This window comes from Macaca nemestrina, chromosome 1, assembly GCF_043159975.1.
Source record: "Macaca nemestrina isolate mMacNem1 chromosome 1, mMacNem.hap1, whole genome shotgun sequence".
In the NCBI taxonomy this organism is placed as follows: Eukaryota; Metazoa; Chordata; class Mammalia; order Primates; family Cercopithecidae; genus Macaca; species Macaca nemestrina.
In genome coordinates, this window is record NC_092125.1 from 78,397,874 (window position 1) to 78,420,554 (window position 22,681).

General features: G+C 37.0%; 1 protein-coding gene across 2 annotated transcripts in view; it reads right to left on the reverse strand.

Annotated features, from left to right (window-relative positions):
• Positions 1-22,681, reverse strand: part of LOC105493490 (RAB3 GTPase activating non-catalytic protein subunit 2) — a 121,273-nt gene that overhangs the window by 18,141 nt on the left and 80,451 nt on the right. For both annotated transcript variants that reach the window (XM_071080927.1, XM_071080928.1), the window contains exons 15-24: positions 22,366-22,509; positions 22,061-22,143; positions 21,703-21,767; positions 17,608-17,698; positions 15,544-15,671; positions 14,281-14,498; positions 13,823-13,916; positions 4,219-4,324; positions 3,466-3,626; positions 2,483-2,711 (exon numbers count right to left, since the gene is read on the reverse strand). In XM_071080927.1, the coding sequence (XP_070937028.1) occupies positions 2,483-2,711; positions 3,466-3,626; positions 4,219-4,324; positions 13,823-13,916; positions 14,281-14,498; positions 15,544-15,671; positions 17,608-17,698; positions 21,703-21,767; positions 22,061-22,143; positions 22,366-22,509 (1,319 nt within the window). The remainder of the gene's footprint in view (positions 1-2,482; positions 2,712-3,465; positions 3,627-4,218; positions 4,325-13,822; positions 13,917-14,280; positions 14,499-15,543; positions 15,672-17,607; positions 17,699-21,702; positions 21,768-22,060; positions 22,144-22,365; positions 22,510-22,681) is intronic.

Here is a 22,681-nt window from a genome sequence, read left to right on the forward strand (position 1 = left end):
GGCCTGGCTGGTCTCGAGCTTCTGACCTCAGGTTGGAATCCGCCTGCCTCGGACTCCCAAAGTGCTAGGATTACAGGCATGAGCCACCGCAGCCGATAAATATTACTTTTTTTTTTTTTTTTGGAGACAGAGTTTTGCTCTTGTTGTCCAGGCTGGGGTGCAATGGCGCAATCTCAGCTCACTGCATCCTCCACCTCCCAGGTACAAGGGATTCTCCTGTCTCGGCCTCCCAAGTAGCTTGGATTACAGGCATGTGCCACCATACCTGGCTAAATTTTTTGTATTTAGTAGAGACAGGGTTTCACCATGTTAGTCAAGCTGGTCATGAACTCTTGACATCAGGTGATCCACCTGCCTCAGCCTCCCAAAGTGCTGGGATTACAGGCATGTGCCACCGTGCCCAGCCCTATTACTTTTAATAATCAACTAATTTGCCTATATGCAATATTTATGGGCCTAATTTAGCCATAGCTAATCAACAGCATTATACTATATCATGTTTCAGTCATCAATATAGTACAAAAAATTGTAAACACATGCTGAAAAATGTTCCAGATGTTTAAAGAGCACTGTTTATTATTGAAAACAAATTATACTTCTATTGTTTACCAAAACTTTCTCAGTCTTTCCTCATCTTTTGATTCAGATAAAAACCTTTCCACAAAAAGAATGCCTCACAGTAAATTCACAATTGTCAGTGAAAATAAATGTGAGCAATATGCTGGGTGATCTAATTTCTTATGTTTGGCTTCTAAATCATTGGAAAATTCTCATTCCAGAATTAAGCCCCTGATTCCATTGCTTAGGTTAATATTCAAACGGCATCCTTACCCCTTCACTAGGTGGCAACATGAAGTGTGGTGAGTTTGCAATTAAAAAAAAGGTCATGAGTTTTATAAAGAATGAGAAAACAAGTAAACTAAAAATCTATAAATATGTGGGTATTTATAAACCTCACATACAGTCCTTCCAGTATCAAATGCCTAAAAGAGCTGCTGATACAAGTGTGAGCCCTCAAAGACAACTAAAAATGTAAGATGTTTATGTTCCTGCAAGATATCAGCACAGGAACCCAAATGACTCCAGGACAGCAGAAAGTGATGCTTCACAACAGAGGAATAACATTCTGTGGATATTAGGAGGAAGAAGAGAAAATCTGCAGTTAGTGAATCGTGAAAGGTTTCCTGGAGGAGAAGCATTTGAGCTGGACCTTGAAAGATGAGTAAGATTTTGATATCCATGAGTGAGAGAGGCAGAGAAAGGGAAGAGGATAGGCCCAGATCTAAGACAGGAAGCACATGGATGCTTCATTTTAACTAAAGTCTAGGAAGCAAATGAGAAAGAAATAGAAAAATCAGTCGGATTCAAAGTCAAAAGTTATTGGAGAGTAAGTTTAAGAGTTTATGCTTTGTTCAGGCAATTCTTGAACTTACTATCTCATGATCCCCTTAAAATTACTGGCAATCCCAAAGAACTTTGGTTTATGAGTTACAGCTGTCAGTCTTTATGGTACTAAAAATTAAAACTGATAAATAAAAAATATTTTATTAGTCCATTTTGAAATGAAAATAATAAACTGATTACATGCTAATATTTTATGAAAATAATTACATTTGACCAGTAATCCCATTACTGGGTATATACCCAAAGGATTATAAATCATTTTACTATAAAGACACATGCACACGTATGTTTATTGCAGCATTATTCACAATAGCAAAGACTTGGAACCAACCCCAATGTCTATCAATGATAGACTGGATAAAGAAAATGTGGCACATATACGCCATGGAATACTATGCAACCACAAAAAAGGATGAGTTCATGTCCTTTGCAGGGACATGGATGAAGCTGGAAACCATCATTCTCAGCAAACTAACATAGGAATAGGAAACCAAACACTGCATGTTCTCACTCATAAGTGGGAGTTGAACAATGAGAACACATGGACACAGGGAGGGGAACATCACACACCAGGGCCTGTGGTGGGGTGGGGGGCTAGGGAAGGGACAGCATTAGGAGAAATACCTAATGTAGATGACAGGTTGATGGGTGCAGCAAACCACCATGGCACATGTATACCTATGTAACAAACCTGCATGTTCTGCACATATATCCCAGAACTTAAAGTATAATAAATAAATAAATAAATAAATAAATAAATAAATAAATAAATAAATAAAATCTGGCCTCATACAGACATGTAAGTGAAAAAAGGAGGACTCCTGAGGTCCTCTGACCACTCTTTGAGAATCACTGCCAATTTTCTTAGGCCGAGGGAAGCACCTAGCAGTTTCTGAGCATGGAACTGACCAAATGAGACTTTAGAGAAAATTAATTTAGAGGAATTATACAGAAGGTTATTGTTATTTTTTAAATCTGAGTGTATTTTTCTTTCTCTATTCTTTCCGTCGTTTCTATTAAAAGAAACCCTCGTAACATAACAATATGGATGTAAATGCTCAAATAAACTTCAGCTTACCTTTTCCTCCTTCTAATAACTTTTTAACAGAAAGCCTTGGAAGTGGCTCAGCCTGCAGTGATGATACTTTGGAGGTCTGAGTGTTCCCTTTGCTGTGAAGCAGAGTCTGAAGTATGAGACAATCCTCCAGCTGTTTCAGAAGGAGTTTCCAGTACTCAGTGTCAAGAGAAAGTGCCTCCCAGGAATCAGTGAGGGCCTCTGAATCAGCACCCAAAACTGTTTGAGAAAACTAATAAAAAATGCACTGGTGATTCTCTGCCAAAGATTCTGAATCAATATTAACTTGAATGAGCTTTTAACTTGAAAGCTGATGGATACTGAGGATACATCACAAAGCAACACATAAATGCTATTTCCCAAATATTACTACTTGGCTGGATGAAACATGAGGGTCAGGAGTAGACTGGAAACTCACAGGCAAGGATGGTGAGTTCAGATATTTATAAGGAGTCCTGCACTAATGGCCCTGATTCAACCAGTGTACATTTCAAAGTTTTCTGGGCCATCTTTGGCAAGGGCCACAGTTTTGTCTAGCACTACCATCAAAAAACTTGTATCTCTTCAGAATGCACTCTTCAACCTAAAAAAAAATCTGAAATCTCATCTCTCTCCATCATAATGAACATTGCAAGCAGGCAATATTAAATTTAGCCTATAAACAACAATGATGTGAATCTCCACAGATCTATTTGGTGTCTCATCCAAATTAACATAACACCCCCTGGGAAAAATTATTTGATCTACCATGAGCTGTAAAGGAAATGTGAGTCCTCAAGAGATGAGAAAAAAACACAGTAGGATACTCTCATGTGGCAACTGCTAAATTCAAGTATCCATGGCGTCAACCATGGCGTCAAATTAAGGGGAGCACCTCTCATCCCTCTCCCCACTCCAAAAAACCCCCTAAAAAACCCCAGAAAAGGAAAGCATCCCCTTAGCCTACTGGATGTGTACAGATGAAAACCATACCTTTACCCACTTACTTTTTTCTCTGTCATGTTGTTTGATATCTGCGCAGCAACAGAATGCCCAACATGTGCAGACAACAGAGCAGCTCCATTGTTCTCAGACTGAATACAGGCTGTGCGCATCTGCTGCCACCATGGGGACACAGACTGAGAATCCCAGGTCTCATCGATGGCCACTATAGGGATGGGGGATAGGAGAAAACTGAAAAATAAACTCTTACGCTGTCAATTTTTTGGGACTAACCATTTATGTTAAACATAATGTTAAAACTAAGTTCCCTACTGATATATTTTTATATTTCTCAGTGAAGTGGAAGTCTAACACTCTATTTTATTCAGAACATTTCTATTCCATTTATTTATGCGCTTTTAGTCATCTTTGTTCTCAATCAATATTAAATCTTTATTTGGAATATTTCATCATTATTGAAAACTATTGAGTATTTTAATAGATTAATATTCTGATAATCATACAAAAAATAACAAGAAAAACATTACCTCCCCTAAGACCATTCCATTTGCCTTACTGAGTTAACATGTATTGTTCAAATCATGTTTTTTTATGATGATACAAAATATAAAATTTCATAAATTAAAGCATAAGTCAAATGCATTAAAAGTATTCTATTAATACATAAAGGAATCTCTATGGTAAAATGTTTTGTATACTATAGACTCCTTCTGTTAAGGGATCCTATCTACTCTCCCATCTTTTTGTGACATTTCAAACACGAAACTTTGTTTACAGGAGCAACAAACTTTGTTTACCTTTCATCTTGCTCAGGAGGGACAGCATGGTATGAAGACAGCAGACTGACTGTGGTTTATCCAAAATATCCTTTTCCTTCGAAAGCCAAACACTCAGGAGCAGAGACTGAAATCAAATTTAAATCTTTTTCAGTCTAAAAAAAAAAATTTAACATAGAAAAATCTTACACTTTCCTAGACAGCAGATGCATGCATATGGATGATGCAGCTTCTTGAGGTGAAAAAATAAGCAGTTGCTTGCTGTATCATGTAATGTGAGAGGGAGAATGAGGTCCCTTGTCTACCTAGGAGATTCTCTATAACCTGTTGTATATTTAAACTTCACTGTTTCCAGCTCTTCTTTGGGTTAAGCATTGCCTTCCAATCCAAATCTCTATTAAGGAGCACATTACCAGATAGGAGTTACTACTACGTGAGCATAGATTTGCTGTTGATTAACGAGGTATCACTTGGCTGTAGGTTTTGACAGGAGAGAGGTAGGATCTGGAGCTGTGGATCTTAGCCTTGCCTTGGCCGTACAAAGGTATTGCAGATGTGGCAGTGAGGAACAATATATAAATGTATCAAACTCCAATTTTTAAATCACTAATAAGTTATGAAAAAACAGACTTTAAACAAAAAACTTAAGTCAAACATAAGTGACTTTTAAAATGGCTGTAAACCAGCATAGCATACCTACTTGAAGCTGAAATTTTTTTAAGATTTATAAAATTGGTTCACAGACAATTCTGGGATAATGAAGTTTAATGAAATAGTGTTACATCTGTTAGTACTGGTACCTCTGAAAGGCCTTGATTAATTATAATACTGCAATACTTTTATGTGAAAATAGCTCTAAATTAAAAGACTGTTAGTTTAAACGAATTATTTCAAATAGTTTTCAAAAATTAAGGAGGGTAAAGAGTTGAAGGAGAAGAAGCTCATGAAGGAAGTGAATTTATGAGGACAACTCAGGGCCAGGAGCTGTGATAAGTACGTGACATGCACATCACCTCATTTTATCCTAACAACTTCTGTGGCAGGGATGATGATCCAGATTTCAGAAATGATGAAATAAGCTCATATGGGAAAACTAACTTGTCCAGCACTACAGTTAATGAGTTAGAACTAAAATTGACACGCCTGTAATCCTTGCACTTTGGGAGGCCGAGGCGGCAGATCATGAGGTCAGGAGATCGAGACCATCCTGGCTAACATGGTGAAACCCCATCTCTACTAAAAATACAAAAAATTAGCTGGGCGTGGTAGCAGGTGCCTGTAGTCCCAGCTACTTGGGAGGCTAAGGCAGGAGAATCACCTGAACCCAGGAGGCAGAGGTTGCAGTGAGATGAGATTGTGCCACTGCACTCCAGTCTTTCTTTTCAAAAAGAAAAAAAGAAAAGAACTAAAATTGGATCCATGTTTATCAGATCTCAGGTAAATTTACAGAAAAAAAAAAAAAAAAGAAATAAAATTTGAAAATAAACCTGCCTGATTCTATTAATAACATGCATATTTTCTTTTCTCCCCCTTTAAAAATGTTCATGTGTATAAGGATATATACATGTATATATAAATTTATACATACATTTAATTTTTACACATATGAAACCACACATATATATATATATACACACACACTCTTCAATGCCTTCTATTTTTTTTCCTTTTTTGGTCTAATTTTCCTTCCAAGGGCCTCTTCATACCAGCTCCCTTTTAACCTCATCCCACACAGACAACCTTTAAAAAACTTTTTGTAGGTACATAGTAGGTGGGTGTATATTTGTATGGGGTACATGATATGTTTTGATACAAGTAATGCAACATGAAATAAGCATATCATGAACAATGGGGTATCCATCCCCTCAAGCATTTACCCACTGAGTTGCACACAATCCAATTACATTCTTTAAGCTATTTTAAGATGTACAGTTATTACTGTCTACAGTCACCCTGTTGTGCTATCAAATAGGTCTTACTCATTCTATTTTTTGTACCCATTAGAAACCTTTTTTAAAAAAATATATCTTCCATGCTCATAAATAATGACAATGTTAACAATAAATGCTAATGGTTATATAAAGGTTACTATGCTCCAAGTCATTAACAGCTTTATATGTACAGATACATATAGAGTATGTTCGAGGGAGGATAACGGGGATTTACTGTCACAACAATGGGATCATATTACACCATGTTCCTTCCACTTGCAACCCAATATCCTGTTTAACCAACAAAATTCAGCATGACCTTAGTTTATTTATCGGGGGAATCTCCTCTCTGCTAGACTTCCCCTTAACCTCCATAACCTGATGCTTTTCACAACTAGGTAGGCTAAAAAATGGTTGCCTATATAGTTAACAAAGACACTCTATACTCAATCAAAAATAACTCTGTCTCGCTGTTTTATGTGCATGTATACTGGGAAGCAGATGGAAAAGAAACGTGGGGGGAGGGCAGAATTTATTTTACATTTTAGGCTCACCATTAAGTTGCCACTAGATTCACTTTGATAAATTTTACGTACAAAATGTATGATCTGGGTCTATTATTAAAGGGCATCAGATTTCTTTTCTTTTCTTTTTTTTGAGATGGAGTCTCCCTCTGTGATCCAGGCTGGAGTGCAGTGGCACGATCTTGGCTCACGACAACCTCCGCCTCCCAGATTCAAGTGGTTCTCCTGCCTCAGCCTTCCGAGTAGCTTGGATTACAGGCGCGAGCCACCATGCCCAGCTAATTTTTGTATTTTTAGTAGAGAAGGGTTTCACCATGTTGGCCAGGCTGGTCTAGAACTCCTGACCTGATTCGCCCACCTTGGCCTCCCAAAGTGCTGGAATTACAGGTGTGAGCCACCGCGCCCAGCCAGTATACCAGATTTCTAAACATACCTATAGTTTTAATGCCTCTTAAAGCTTTGTTCATTTCCCCATCAACAACAAAGTTTCAAAATGCTCATCAAAATTGGCAGTCAGAAGGTTATTTTAGATTAAGGCAGCCAAAAAACCTAAATGCCATGCCTTGGACTTCTCTTCACACTATGAATTCTGCTTTTCTCTCCAACCAACCTCTTCTCTACCCAACATCACTTGTAATAAAATTCTGAAACAAACAAAAAACCTGTTCTGCTTAAATTTCCTTCTTATTTCTCCCTAGGTTACCTCCTTCTATTCCTCACCCTCCAGGTAATCTCTGTTTATCACCGAGAGTGTGTTTTTCCTGTTTTCTGTAAACATTAAACATTCCAAACAGTCAAGCTTTTATTTGTATATAGGATATCAGTATAAAATAGAGGATGCCAAAGAAACTATCAGAATATAATGATACAATTTTAGAATCACTTATAAGCAATATAAAGGTATTTTAAACTGCAGGAAACATTAAGATGAAAGAAGAAAAATAAAGAAGTGAATACAGAGATAAATTAAGTTACCACATAGAAACACATATATGGACACATAAAACAGGAGAAGACAGCCTAGTGTATAAAGTAACTACCTCCATAATTAGTAAATGCAAAAGAAGATATTCCAACAGTCACAACAAAGAATGCCACATTACATTATTCATAATATATTTATGAATTCACATATTAAAATGTTACCATTATCTCATACATAAAAATGTTGTATATTGACATATAACCAGATGATGTCTAAATGATAGATTTTGAGTAACAGAAACCTTGAGGCCACCAAGATGGTAATAGAAGGTAACCTACTTACATTCTCTCACAATAAGGTGTTTGATCTGTACCCCTGAACTGACTTCCAGACTGAAGCCCAGAAACAGCTCAATCCCCACAAGGGGACTGGCTACTTCCCTGTTTGCCCATGATCCTGCCACCAAAACCATTTGCCATGGGGTCCAGAAGGAACTGCTTACACTAGTGTTTTGGCAGAAAGGCTAGTCTGCCCGCTAGCTCTGGTCTCAGCAGTGGGCTGGAAAGTAGCCTTGCAGTGCTGCCCTCACCTTCCTTAGCTGAGGTCCCAGCTCAGAGTTGCTTGCATAAGGACCCAGAGGGAGACTCACCCATATCTCTCAGCCCAGGACTCAGAGCCTCCCTGACAGGCTCACCAGCCTCTGTCTCAGCAGATCCCCCTCAGGGCCCCCTCACTGCAGCTGGAGAACTATCCTATCTGCACAGGAACTTGCTGAAGACACATGCCTCTCTGAGCCAACATGAGACACTTCAGCCTCCATTCCCACAGCTGATCCCGAGAGGGCCCAGTCTCAGCTCAAGCCCCTCCTGTTGCAGTTGAGGAATTATCTCACTTGTGCAGGAACCTGCTGGGCAACACATAACCATCTGGGCCAACAAAACAGGCCTGCCAACCTCCTTTTCACACATCCTAAAGAGGTCCAGTCTCACTTCTACTCCCTCTCACTGCAGCTGGAGACCCATCCACCGGTGCAGAGACCTGCTGGGATGCACACCTGTCTGGGCCACCAGGACAGTCTTCTGGACCCAGGTCCCTGGCCAGCATTCCCACATAGCCTCAGCACCCTCCTTAGGTCTTTCCCCAGTCCATGAAGGCTGGAAAGCCACATAAACCTCAGAGCTCTTCAGAGACCTGCAGCAAGCCTGGGCTTAGAGTGTTGTCTAGTGCTGCAAGGGTCACAAGCTCAGGGAACAAAACAGTCAGTCAGCTTAGAATCCCTGGAAGGCCCTCTGAGGAAGGTCAAGTACAAACAAAGCCAGACTGTGAAGACTAAAGTAGATACCTAATATATCAATGTACAATACCATTGTACTTCCACAAGCATCAAGAACATTCAGGGAAACATGACGTCACCAAATGGACAAAATAAGGCACCAGAGACAGAACCTAAAGTGAGGGAGATGCGTGATATCTCTAACAAAGAATTCAAAATAGCTGTTTAAGGAAGCTCAACAAATTTTAAGAAAACACACACAATCTATTCAAAAATTTATCAGAGAAATTTTTAAAAGACTGAAATACGAATGAAAAAAATCAAATAGAAACGTTGGAGCTGAAAAATAAATAAAATGAAAAATGCAATAGAGAACATCAATAGCAGAATTGATCAAACAGAAGAAAGAATCAGTGAATTCGTTGATAGACTATTTGAAAATACATAGCTAGAGGAGAAGAAAGAAATGAAATGAATAAAAACGAATGAACAAGACCTATAGGATCTATAAAACAACCTCAAAAGAGCAAATATTGGGGTTATTGGAGTTAAAGAGAGAACTGAGAAAGACAAAGGAGTAGAAAGTTTACTCAAATAAGTAATAACAGAAAAGTTTCCAAACCAGAATATACAGGTACAGGAAGGTCAAGGGTCACCGATCCGAGTTAACTCAAACAAGAACACTCTAATTTACAAACTCATAAAGGTCAAAGACAGAGAAAATTTAGAAAACAGCAAGAGAATAGAAGCAAATAATGTATAAGACAGATCCAATATGCTTGGTAGCAGATTTCTCAACAGAAACCTCACAGGCCAAGAGGGAGTGGGACAATATGTTCAGAATGTTGAAGGAAAAAAACTGCCACCTAAAAATACTGTATGTGGTGAAGTTATTCCTCAAAAATGAAAAAGGGAAATAAAAGATTTCCCGAGACAAACGAAAGCTAAGGGAATGTATTGCTATCAGACCTATCCTGTAAGAAATGTGTGATTTCTTAGACACTAAAGGGAGTTCTCCAAACTGAAAGAAAATTATGCTAATGTGGTTGTTGTACTAATATTGTAATCGTGGTGTTTAAACCACGTATATCTTTAGTAAGAAGACTAAAAGAAAAAACTATCAAAAAAAGGACAATTTGTTAAGAGACAACATAAATAACATAAAATGATGACATCAAAAATGCTAAAATGGGGGGAGAAGAGAGTTAATGTGTATAGGTTTTCTTTTTATGGTTTGTTGGTTTTGCTGTTTTGCAATCAAAGTTAAGTTGGTATCAAATTCTTGTTGTAACTAGATTTTTTTTTGTAAGCCTCATGGTAATCACAGTGCAAAGCCTACAATAGATACACTAAAATCAAAAGCAATGAATTGAAACATACTATAAGAGGAAATCACTTAACCATAAAAGACAGAAAAAAGAGAGGAGTTACACAGCAACTAATAAACAAGTAACAAATGGCAGTAGTAAGATCTTACCAATCAATAACAACACTGAATGTAAGTGGTCTGAATTCTCCAATTAAAAGACACAGAGTGAGCTGGGCACAGTGGTATGCACCTATAGTCCTGGCTGACTGGAAGGCTGAGATGAGAGAATAGCTTAGGCCCAGGAATAATAATTAAAAAAAGACACAGAGGGACTGAATGGATTAAAAAACAACATACAAATGTATACCGCATACAAGAAGCTCACTTCACCTATAAAGCCAAACAGACTGAAAGTGAAGGAGTGGAAAAAGATATTCCATAAAAATTAAAACCAAAAAAGAGCAGGAGACGCTGCACATATATCAGATAGAATACATTTTAAGTTGAAAACTATAAAAAGAGACGAAGGGGAGGCTGAGGCAAGATAATAACTTGAACCTGGGAGGTAGATGTTGCAGTGAGCCGAGATCATGACACTACACTCCCACCTGGGCAACAGTGAGACTCTGTCACAAAAAAAAAAAAAAAAAAAGAGACAAAGATGGTAATTATACAGTGATAAAAGAATCAAGAGTCAAATCAGCCAGATCTAACAATAGTAAGTACATATGCACCCAACAATGGAGCACTCAAATATATAAAGCAAATATTAATAGATCTAAAGGGAGAGACAGACTTCAATACAGTAATAACAGAGGTCTTTGACCTCACTTTCAGGAATGGACAGATCTTCCAGGTAGAACATCAACAAAGAAAGATCAGAGTTAAACTACATACTAGACCATATAGACCTAATAGACATTTATAGAACATTTCGTTTGCTGCTGCAGAACACACATTCTTTTCATCAGCACATAAAACATTCTCCAGGACAGACCATATGTTAGCCACAAAACAATTCTCAACAAATTTTAAAAAGTCAAAATCATATGAAGTATTTATCTGACAATAGAATAAAACTAGAAATCAGTAACAAGAGGGACTTTGGAAACTGCACAAATACAGATATTAAACAACATGCTCCTGAACAGTCAATGAGGCAAGGAAGCAACTAAAAATAAAATTTAAAAATTTCTTGAAAAAAATAAAAATGGGATGCAGCAAAAGGAGTGCTAAGAGGGAAGTTGGTCAGGTGTGGTGGCTCACGCCTGTAATCCCAGCACTTTGGGAGGCCAAGGCAGGCAGATCACGAGGTCAAGAGATTGAGACCATCCTGGCCAACACTGTGAAACCCTATCTCTACTAAAAATACAAAAATTAGCTAGGGGTGGCACATGCCTGTAGTCCCAGCTACTCAGGAGGCTGAGGTAGGAGAATTACTTGAACCCAGGAGGCGGAAGTTGCAGTGAGCCAAGATCACATCACTGCACTCCAGCCTGGTGACAGAGCGAGCCTGGTGACAGAGTCTCAAAAAAAAAAAAAAAAAAAAAAGGGAAGTCTATAGACAATAAACACCTCAACAAAAGACTCCAAATAAACAATCTAACAAGGCACCTCAAGAAACTAGAAAAGAACCGACCTAAAAATTAGTAAAAGAAGTAAAAAGATCAAGCAGAAATAAATGAAATTGAGACTAAAAAAATTACAAAAGATCAACAAAAAAGTGTTTTATTAAAAAAGATGAACAAAATCAATAAACCTTTAGTTAGACTAAGAAAAAAAGAGAAAAGACTCAAATAAATAAAATCAGAGAAAAAAAGAAAACATTACAATTGATACCACAGAAACACATCATTAGAAACACAGATCATTAGAGACTATTATGAACAGCTTTATGCCAACCAGCCGTAGAGAAACAGAAAACCTCAACAAACCAGTAATAAGTAATGAGATGGAAGCAGTCATAAAAGTCTCCCATAACAGAAAAGCCCAGATCTAATGAATTTCCTGCTGAATTCTTTCAAACATTCAAAGAAGAACTAATATCAATTATACTCAAACTATTTCACAACACTGAAGAGGAGGGAATACTTCCAAACTCATTCTATGAGGCCAGCATTACCCAGATACCAAAATCAGACACATACAAAATAAAAACAACACATTAAACCGTCAACAAGCTCACAGAGGTAGGATGCCCAAATCCTGGCCAAAATATAACATGTGAATGGGGGTGTGTGAAAGAGTATGCAGTTGGCGCTCTGTATCCATGCATTCCACATCTGTGGATTTAATCAACTGTAAGTCAAAAGTATTCAGAAAAAAAAAGATGGACAGTTCCATCTATACTGAACACATACAGACTTTTTCTTGTCATTATTCCCTCAGTAGGTTTAACAATAATTTACACAGCATTTACATTGCATAAGGTATTAAAAGTTATCTAGATATGATTTAAGGTATACGGGAGATGTGCACAGGTTACATGCAATTACCACTTTTTTGTTTTTTTAGAGATAGGGTCTCACTCTGTCACCTAGGCTGGAGTGCAGAGGTGCAATCAGCGCATCCTTGACCTCCCTGATTCAAGGGATCCTCATGCCTCAGCCTCTTGAGTAGCTGGGAATACAGGGACATGCCACCATGCTTGGCTAATTTTTTATTACACCATTTTATATCAGGACCTTCTGTATCCATGGATTTTGGTATTGGAGGGGGAGGTTCCTAGAACCAATCTTTCATGGGTGCTGAGGGACAGCTGTGTATGCATGCATGTGTAGGAGATAGGTAAGAGCAAAGAAGAACAAGGAAGATGGGGTAACTTTCCTTGATTTTTTCAGAAAGGGCAAAAATCTAGTGTTGTATCTTCTCCTTGGATGATTCTTTTGTTTTATATTTATTATAATTGAGATTACATTATAATATATATTCAAAGTTTGAAAATGTTTGATAACAATTCCACATTGCTTCATTGCTTTAAGGGAAGTTTATTTTGTTTTTAAGATCTTTTCCATCATAACATGACAGTTTTTTACTGATGATCCAATTCTATTGTAAATGCATGCATATAGATGTGTGCATACAGATTCTAAACTTATCTTAGGCCAACTATAGAATATGCTTGTTAACATTTATAGAAAATTGGCCAGGCACGGTGGTTCTTGTCTGTAATCCAAAAGCTTTGAGTGGTCAAGCAGGGAGGATTGCTTCAGCCAGGAGTTTCAGACAGCCTGGGCAACATAGCGAGACCCCCATCTCTACAAAAGTAAAAAAAAAAAAAAAATTGGCCAGCACAATGGCATGCGCCTGTAGCCTCAGCTGCTCAGAAGGCTGAGATGGGAGGATGGCTTGAGCCCAGGAGGTTGGGGCCGCAGTGAGCTACGATCACACCACTGTACTCCAGCCTGGGTGACAGAGCAAGACACTTTCTCTCTCAAAGTAAAAGAAAAAGAAAAAAAATTTACAGGGTATAAGAAAAATAAAATAATATTACTCTATTAAATATGGTGATTAAAAATTTCTTTGATCATTTTTAGAAAGTTTTCATGGACATTCTATGATAACCTAAAAGACAACAGTTAAAAAAAAAAAAAAAAAGAAGATTGACACTTCTGGGTGACATTCACAAGGAAGAACAGCAACCAGCAACCAAAAACACCTTACCAACAACAGCTGAGGGCTAAGTCCAGCCGACTCCAAAGTGTGACACATATCCTCAGTGGAGCTTTCTCCATGCAAACACTTCCAAAAAAAGAAACTACCTGGTAGACCAAAAACAAAGCACATTAATCAATGACTACTTACCATTTGGACTAACAATCTTATTGAATCACAATCTGGAATTCCAGAGAAACAAAACATTATGAAGGAAGAGAAATTAATGGTTCAATTTGCTTGATTTATTAAAGCAGAAAGCAAATCATGATCTGATATTGTCTCTTTAGTATATTTATTAAAACAACCTATCGACCAGAGTGTCTTTTGTTGGCCAAAAAATACAGTACATTAAATACTTTCATTATTTAAATTTCAAAACAAACAGAATCTCCTGAGATGCTATATGTTCCTACCACGTTTTCTTCTAAAAGAAGACGGATACAAAGACCAGTGTATTATTTTACCTACCTAAAGCCACATACTCCTCTTCACTTATCTTCTTTACATTGAGCACATCCTTTTCATATTCTAAATATTCCAAGAATGTTTTTACAGGCAACACACCATCTTTATCATCAGAAAATCGAACATTTGTCCTCGTGTTCTCTTGCTTATACTTCTCTAGTAATGCCTGGAGCTTAAGTAGTTCTTTTTCATCAAGCCTTAGTAACACAGCCAAGTCCTTTAAAATAGAAAACAAAAACAACATTCCACATCTATCAACCACATTATCTGAACTGAAATTCAAGATTGTAAGCAAAAGTTGACTTTTAAATTAATATAATAGCTATCATGAATTCTGCTTAAAACTTTGCTTACAAGTCACATTTCATGAGTAGGAGTTTATTTAAATAAACTATAATCTTGAACACTACATACTACTAAAAGTACCATTTTAGCATATTTCTTGAGGGTACTTTATTATCTTCTAGAATGTTAGCATTTTTTTTTTTTTTTTCGAGACAGGGTCTCGCTTTGTTACCCAGGTTAGAGTACCTTGGCACGATCATGGTTCACAGCAGCCTTGACTTCTTGGGTTCAAGCAATCCTCCTGCCTCAGCCACCTGAGTAGCTGGGACCACAAGTGTGCACCACCACCTCCAGCTAATTTAAAAAGTTTTTTTTGTAGACACAGGGCCCCACTATGTTGCCCAGGCTGGTCTCGAACTCCTGGGCTCAAGTGATCCTCACACCTCAGCTTCCCAAAGTGTTGGGATTACAGGTGCAAGCCACTATGCCCTGGCAAATGCTAGAATTTTAATAAACATGTTTCACTGTATAATCAGAAAAATATTTAAAAGGGTGTCAAATGCAACTCTTACCATTCTGAGGAAACTAAATATTTGAATTTAAATGCTTAATTATTAACCAGCGTAAACACTATAAAATAAAACATAGAAAAACAATTCTCATTGTATCCACATATAAGTCCTGTATGTGGCTCTCAGGGATACAACCTGTTAGGCTTTCAAACTATTTTTGTATACCTTATGTACAAAAACATATTGTGGCTGGGCATAGTGGTTTATGCCTATAATCTCAGCACTTGTATAAATAATATAAATTTAGCAGCAAGGCACAGAGAGCTAGCAGGGGGCTTGGTAAACAAAATATACCTTTAAAGCTTTAAAAAAATTCTTAATTTTCTACTTTGTTACTACTGATTGTAAAAAGTAAAAGCAACCAGATAGATTATTTTATATAATATAAAATGTGGGATTACTCACATTATCAGAGAATGGTGTGTCTAAATGAAAATCAAGGGAATTTAGTTGACTGACCGACTCATAGAGTTGCAGCAATTTTAGTCTATTGGCACAAAACTGTAGCAATCCTTCATCAACCGACTCAAGTTCTAAAGGCAGAAGGAAAAGTATATATAAGAGATATATTTAACAGACTCATAAACAGGCTTTTCTTTCATTAAATCTCTCAACATTACATAATTCCCTGATGCTCTGATGTATTAAATATTGAGATGCTTAAGCTATATCAGATTTTGAAAGCAAAAATAATTTTTCCGTTATGATAAAATGTCTAATTTTTTTTTTTTTTTTTTTTTTTTTTTTGAGACGGAGTCTCACTCTGCCGCCCGGGCTGGAGTGCAGTGGCCGGATCTCAGCTCACTGCAAGCTCCGCCTCCCGGGTTCCCGCCATTCTCCTGCCTCAGCCTCCCGAGTAGCTGGGACTACAGGCGCCGCCACCTCGCCCGGCTAGTTTTTTGTATTTTTAGTAGAGACGGGGTTTCACCGTGTTAGCCAGGATGGTCTCGATCTCCTGACCTCGTGATCCGCCCGTCTCGGCCTCCCAAAGTGCTGGGATTACAGGCTTGAGCCACCGTGCCCGGCCAAAATGTCTAATTTTTAAATAAAATAAGATGCTCTAAAAGTAGGGCGATAAAAAAGAAAGTGGAAATATCTTCATCTAATACTTAAAATTTAAAGAAATTATCTGGAATACTGTATGAATATTTATATCTAATATAAAACAAATATTTATTCTTTAAAAAGGGAAACAATGATAATCCCCCAAAAATCTTATTTGAAATACAGTATCATGGAATATTGTTCAAGTTCTTATAGCCTTAATAAAACTGACCATACAAAATAATTAGATTTTAGGAATCTTATTTTTATGTAGAACTTGAAACTGATGATTTTATAGAACTCCAACAATGGTGTTTGGTTTACTACCAGGTCAGTGAAAGATAACTTTTCATTTAATAAATTTTGGGATTTTGTTAATGCCTTGAGGGGTGGGAGGGCTTTATAAGTATACCATGCTTTTTAAAAGAGGTATTTATTTCTGACAAGTGGTATACACTAAAGGAGTTCACTATTTGCCAATGTCAGTTTCATGTATCTGTTAAAAAAAAAAAGGTTGAAAAAGAGTCTCAAAATTAGCATGTTTGAAGCCCTGAAAGAACAAATTATAATTTGTTTATTAAGCCACTTTAAGCTGGCTTACACATAATTAAAACACAAAGTTGGTTTTACATAATTAATATGACAAACAAAAGTCACAACTAGATGACACCAGTCCACTGCACACTACAATTTAACTGATGTTAGGAATTCAGAATAAAGTGAATTTTTACTAGTTCAGTTGGATGGAATATGGTGTTACAACCCCACAGTTTCAAGTGTAATCCTTTTTCAGACAAATACATTTTGACGGGCTGACTGATTTTAAAGAACAATGTGATAGTACAAATTTTGAACATCAAAAAATGACCAGAAAAAATAATCTGATTGTCGTCTGTGATTTTGGACGTCCTTAACTATGTTCATGAGGGAAACTGATGGGAAACTGATACACTAATAAAACATTAATAAAAAGTACAAATATGTTTTATTATTATCTTGGTCAAAATGACATTATGTGCCCCCCTAGAGAAATTTGTCTCTTCTTGTGAAGCTAAAGAAAAGACAATGGCAGCGAGAGAGCTTGGTTGTTTTCCCATACCACCAGATAACTTCTTCATTCCAATGCTTTCCTTAATGTTCTACAGCTATATCAGAATAACCACTTATCATTCTGTCCTGACCTCTTTCCTCACAATTAAAAACAACTTCTCAATAACAAACACTCAATACATTCAAAGACAGTTTAGATGAAGATCAACTACATATATTAAATAGGGAATAAATAAGATTCTTAATTTCTTTTATATATATATATTATTTCCACATTAAAGTAACATGATGGTATCACAAAGTCAATAACTTTCTATAATCAGTTACAAAATTTGAGTTAAGAACATAACCTCCAATCAGTACAAACCCTATTACCTTGATTTTTCAAAGTGTCCATTAAAGTCTGAGTGATGTTTCTAAGGCAAGAAAATGGTAAACGTTCACTTGCCAAAATGCTTTCCAAAGCCTAGAAAAAAGATATTGAACAGTTCTAGCAATTATAAGGCAATGATTTTATTTTTTAAATCTTATATTTATGCCCAAACTTTTACTACCCCAAATTTCAAAGAGAAGCTCTATATTTAAGATGTTTTAGCGTACGTATCTTAAATCTCAAGTTGCACTGTTAAGTAATATTCAATCAACTTTATGTCATGCCAAATATGATATAAATGACAAAAATCCAGGCTGAGAATAAAACAACTAGAAGGCAACTGCTACTTAACAGAATAGCCCAATCAAAACAGAAACAAAGATAAAGCTATTTACCAATAAGAAGTGTTTGAATATGCCTATGCTATCTAGGAATAAATGAAAAGCAGTGGTTATTGTCATGTCAATAACAAAAGCTGCTAATAACTTAGTTATAGCTTAATAACTGCATTTGTGCATGGCAGGCAGAATCTATAGGCCCTGCTAGATAGATATAGTAACCACCCTTCCCTACCTCCCTCTCCCTACCCCCATAGATATTTAAGATTCTTTATAATCAATCCCAAAATATCTCTTCATGCCTAAAGTAGCAACTATCGGAAACATCAATGAGTCAGACATAGCAGTTAAAGGTCATATTTATCCTTTCATATTAGCACATTAAATTGGGTTTCAATTAATAAGATTACATAGTTTAAAAAGTAGGCTGAGAATGTAGGGTAAGACAAATATCCAATCAACACAAAACTTCTGTGTGTTTGTGGAGGAGAAATGGGCTTAGAGGGTGGCTCAAGATGTTGCTCAGGCCTATAATGAAGCAACTACCAGGAAGCAATAAAGAAAGTGACTATAAGAGGCAAGAACCCAGGACAAGTGTAACCTGCTCCTGTTCTGCCTGTGATTACACAGGCTAGCAGCTAGCTTACTTTCTTTCCCATTATTCAGTCTCCCAAAGCCTAAACTGGTTTCTTCCCTCCCTTTAGTCAGTCCTCCAAGATATTACTTTTGTTATTGGGTTTTCTAGTATTTTTTATAAAATTCACAGCTTCATACATGATTCAGAAGTATTATTTAAAAAAAAAGAAAATCAAGAAGACATTTTGCATTATGCTAGTTTCCCAATTTTGTTGTTCTATGATTTAAGATAAGAAGAAAGATGGCATCAAAATGAGAAGAACTGTGTGGGTTATGACCCTTTCTACTACAGATTTCTCAAACTGCCTCTCTAGATGCCCACTTTGTCATCATTATGTCATCTCTAATAATGGAGACTTTGCTCTAAGGAAAATGAGAGCCAATTAGCATTGTCAGTAGAATGGAAAACACAATTAAAAGTCACAAAGGTTTTTCTGTTCTACAATAACACAATAAAAAGTGTTTTAAAAGTGGACTGCAGCAAAATCACTCTGCACTAAGTTCTCCCACGTATCACTATTCACTAAATTCTCCCATGTATGTAGCTATAAAATAATAAGAAATATACACATTGGTCTATGGCCCCAGTACCTGACACAGAGTTCCTATAATTTCCTGAACAATGGGGGTGCTAGGAGTTTCTTTTGTTCCAATGTTTAGTCTCTGCCCTAGTTCATCAGTCAGCGCTCTTGATCCCTTTGTAGACAGAGGTGTTAGGAGAACATTTTGTTCTAACATTTGGTCTTTGACCCCCAGTTTCTGATGAGGAGATTCTAAGACCTCTGTAATTTCCTGGGTGATAGGAGCATCTTTTCTTCTAATGAGGCCACTCATGGCAGGCTCCTGCAAAGCTTCATAATAAGGGGTTGGTTACCAGTGGAACCAAGCATGTATTTGAGGATTGGAACTTTTAGCCCAACCCCTGACCTCTGGGGAGCCAAGAGGGGCTGAAGACTGAGTTGATCATCAATGGCCAATGATGTAATCAATCATGCTTATATAATGAAGCTTCCAACAACACCCAAAAGGATAAGGGTTGGAAGAGCTTCTGGAAAGCTGAACACGTAGAGGTTCCTGAATGATGGCTTGCCAGGAGAGGGAATGGAAGCTCTGCAACCCTTCCCATATGATTTACTCTATGCATCTCTTCCACCTGGCTGTTCATCTCTACCCTCTGTAATATCCTCTATAATAAATGGGTAAACGTTCAAGTAAAATGTTTCCCTGAGTTCTGTGAGCTGGTCTAGCAAATTTATCACCTGCAAAGAGGGGGTCATAGTAACCCTAATTTATAGCCAGTCAGTCAGAAATATAGCTGATGACCAACTACTTGTGACTGGTATCTGAAGCAGGTAGAAGTCTTGCGGGACAGAGCTCTTAACCTGTGGTGATGATCTCATGCTATCTCCAGGTAGATGGTGTCAGAATTGAACTGAATTAGAGAATAACCAGCTGGTGTTAGCTGGAGAGTCTGCCAAAGAAATTCATTGGTGTGTGGGGGAAAAAAAAACCCTACATCTAGTGGCAGAAGTGTTGAGTGACTGTGTAAGAGAAAAGAAAAAACCTGTGATACAGTTTTTTTTACATTTTCACAGTAGCATTATTTTAGATGCTGTGAATTATAAAAATCAAGTATTTGGTAAGGTTCCTACTTGAAGGAGCTTATAAGACCTAAAAGAAAAAGTTGGGGGAGCTATGATTAACATACACGAAATAATCAGAAAATAAGTAGTCATTAACTATCCAGTTTTGATTGAAAGTAGAGTAGGAGTTCAGAGTTATCCATAAGAATTTATGGAGTTAGGACTTGAATAGCATTATGAGGGGTTTGGATAGGAAGAGTGGGAGTAAAAGAAATCACCAATGGTGGCCGTATTATAACCACGAGCCTGGCAAAAAGTAAAGGTCTGGCAATACCATGGAATGCTGAGGCTGTGGGGTAACAGGGACTCATACAGAACAAGTGGGAATATAAATTAGTACAACTATTTTGAGAAACAATTTGCCATCAACTAGTACAGCTGAAGAAGTTCACACCCTAGCAATTCCACTCTTAGGTATAAATGCCAGAAAAACTCTTGCATATGTGAATGAGGAAATATGTACATGGATAAGCACAGCATCATTGTTTGTAATGTCAAAAATCTGGAAACAACCTAACCATTCACTGACAAGAGTGTAAATAAATTCTAGTCAGTGAACAGAATTTGTATGGCATAGTAAATGAATCAATTATAACTACAGCTACATACACCAATATGAATGACACAGAAACATAATCCTGAAGGAAAAACTAAAGTCACCGAAGACATAGGGCACGACTCCATTTATGTAAAGTTTGAAAAGACAGGAAATGCATCAACAGGTTTCAAAGGAGTCACGCAGGAATGATGTAACTATAAAGCAAAGAAAAAGAAAGAACCACAAAATTCTAAATTATGGTTACCTTAAGGATGGGAGGAGGGAAGGGGACTGAGGGGGGACACTCAGGGCTCTTTAGAGTTCCTGGTAAGATTGTATTTCCTAAGGTAGGTGGTCATACACACATATTTACTATTACATATATATTATATACGTAATATATATAATGTAGGGATGTTTACGTGTGTATATAAAACACACTCAGATGTATGGTAATACTAATTTTTTTTTTTTGTTTTTGAGATGGAGTCTTGCCCTGTTGCCCAGGCTGGAGTACAACAGTGCGATCTCAGCTCACTGCAACCTCGGCCTTCCAGATTCAAACGATTCTCCTGCCTCAGCCTCCTGAGTAGCTGGGATTACAGGCACCCGCCAACACACCCAGCTAATTTTTTTGTATTTTTAGTAGAGACGGGGTTTCACCATGTTGACCAGCTGGTTTCGAACTACTGACCTCGTGATCCACCCGCCTCAGCCTCCCAAAGTGCTGGGATTACGGGCATGAATATTAATTTTTTTTTTTTTTTTTTTAAAAGAGACAACAGGAACTTCCACATGAAAATACAGAAAGGGATAAACAATAAAAACGTGAAAAGAAGACTTCAGCCTGTCATGTTTGGGGGAAATAGGAAAACAAAGATTTTCTTAACAAGGATGTATTATAGCTACTAGCAGAAAACTTCGTGTATTATATATACTTACTTGTTTTTTGGTTGCAGGGTATTTAATATCAAGAATTAATTCCTTTATTTCTGTTTCAACCAAATCTATAAAGAAAAAATTAAAGTAAAATTTTAATTTTTATAACAGTGAAACATTATTCTGAAAGAAAATGAACATATCTGTACTACCAGTTGAGTCTAAAGGATTTTTGGGTTCTCTCACATTAATGTTTTCTTGTTATGAATTATAACACCCTCTAGATGGCACACTTCAGCCTTACAGAGCAATTCCAATAAGCTCATCCATGCATCATTTTGATTGCTCCATTCAGAATAGTTTATTGATTTAAAAGATGATAGAACAATATGCTTTATTATTTGTATGACAGAATACCTACCAAGATTGGGAGATTTTGTTTTCAGTAAAGCTGCTAGTTTCTTCACTAGGTGCATATCCTTGGCTCGTTCACTCTTCTTATCACTAAATCAATAAATATAACAAATTATTACAGAATGTGAAATTATTTTCTTTCTAATTCTGACACACTCCAACTTTTTTTTCCTTTAAATTTTTTCTATTTAAAGATATCAGTCTAAAGACAAAGGAAACAACAAAACAGCAACAACAAAAGAGTACAACAAACCTAGGAACTAGGAAAAGTTAGCAGAGGAGCGTCAGTCAGCAACACCGGATACACCTTACCTCAGTGCTAAATGGAAGGGAACGTTCACTGTTTTCACACTTCCAGACACTGGATCAACAAGACAGATCTGATAAGTCTGTGGCTGCCAACTCTGACTGGTAACATTATTTAAGCCCATTATCTTATAGCCAGGATACAGCAGCCTAAAGAAATCACATCCCAATATGGTAAAAACATTAGAACAAGGAGAAATGCCAAAAGGTGCTTTTATTATAGCTAGGAAACCCAACATTATTATCATTTTAGGGGCATTAATAAGGCAACTAAATACTGATAGCAAATACATAAGTAAAGCTAGCAGAGTTCTGCCTTGTT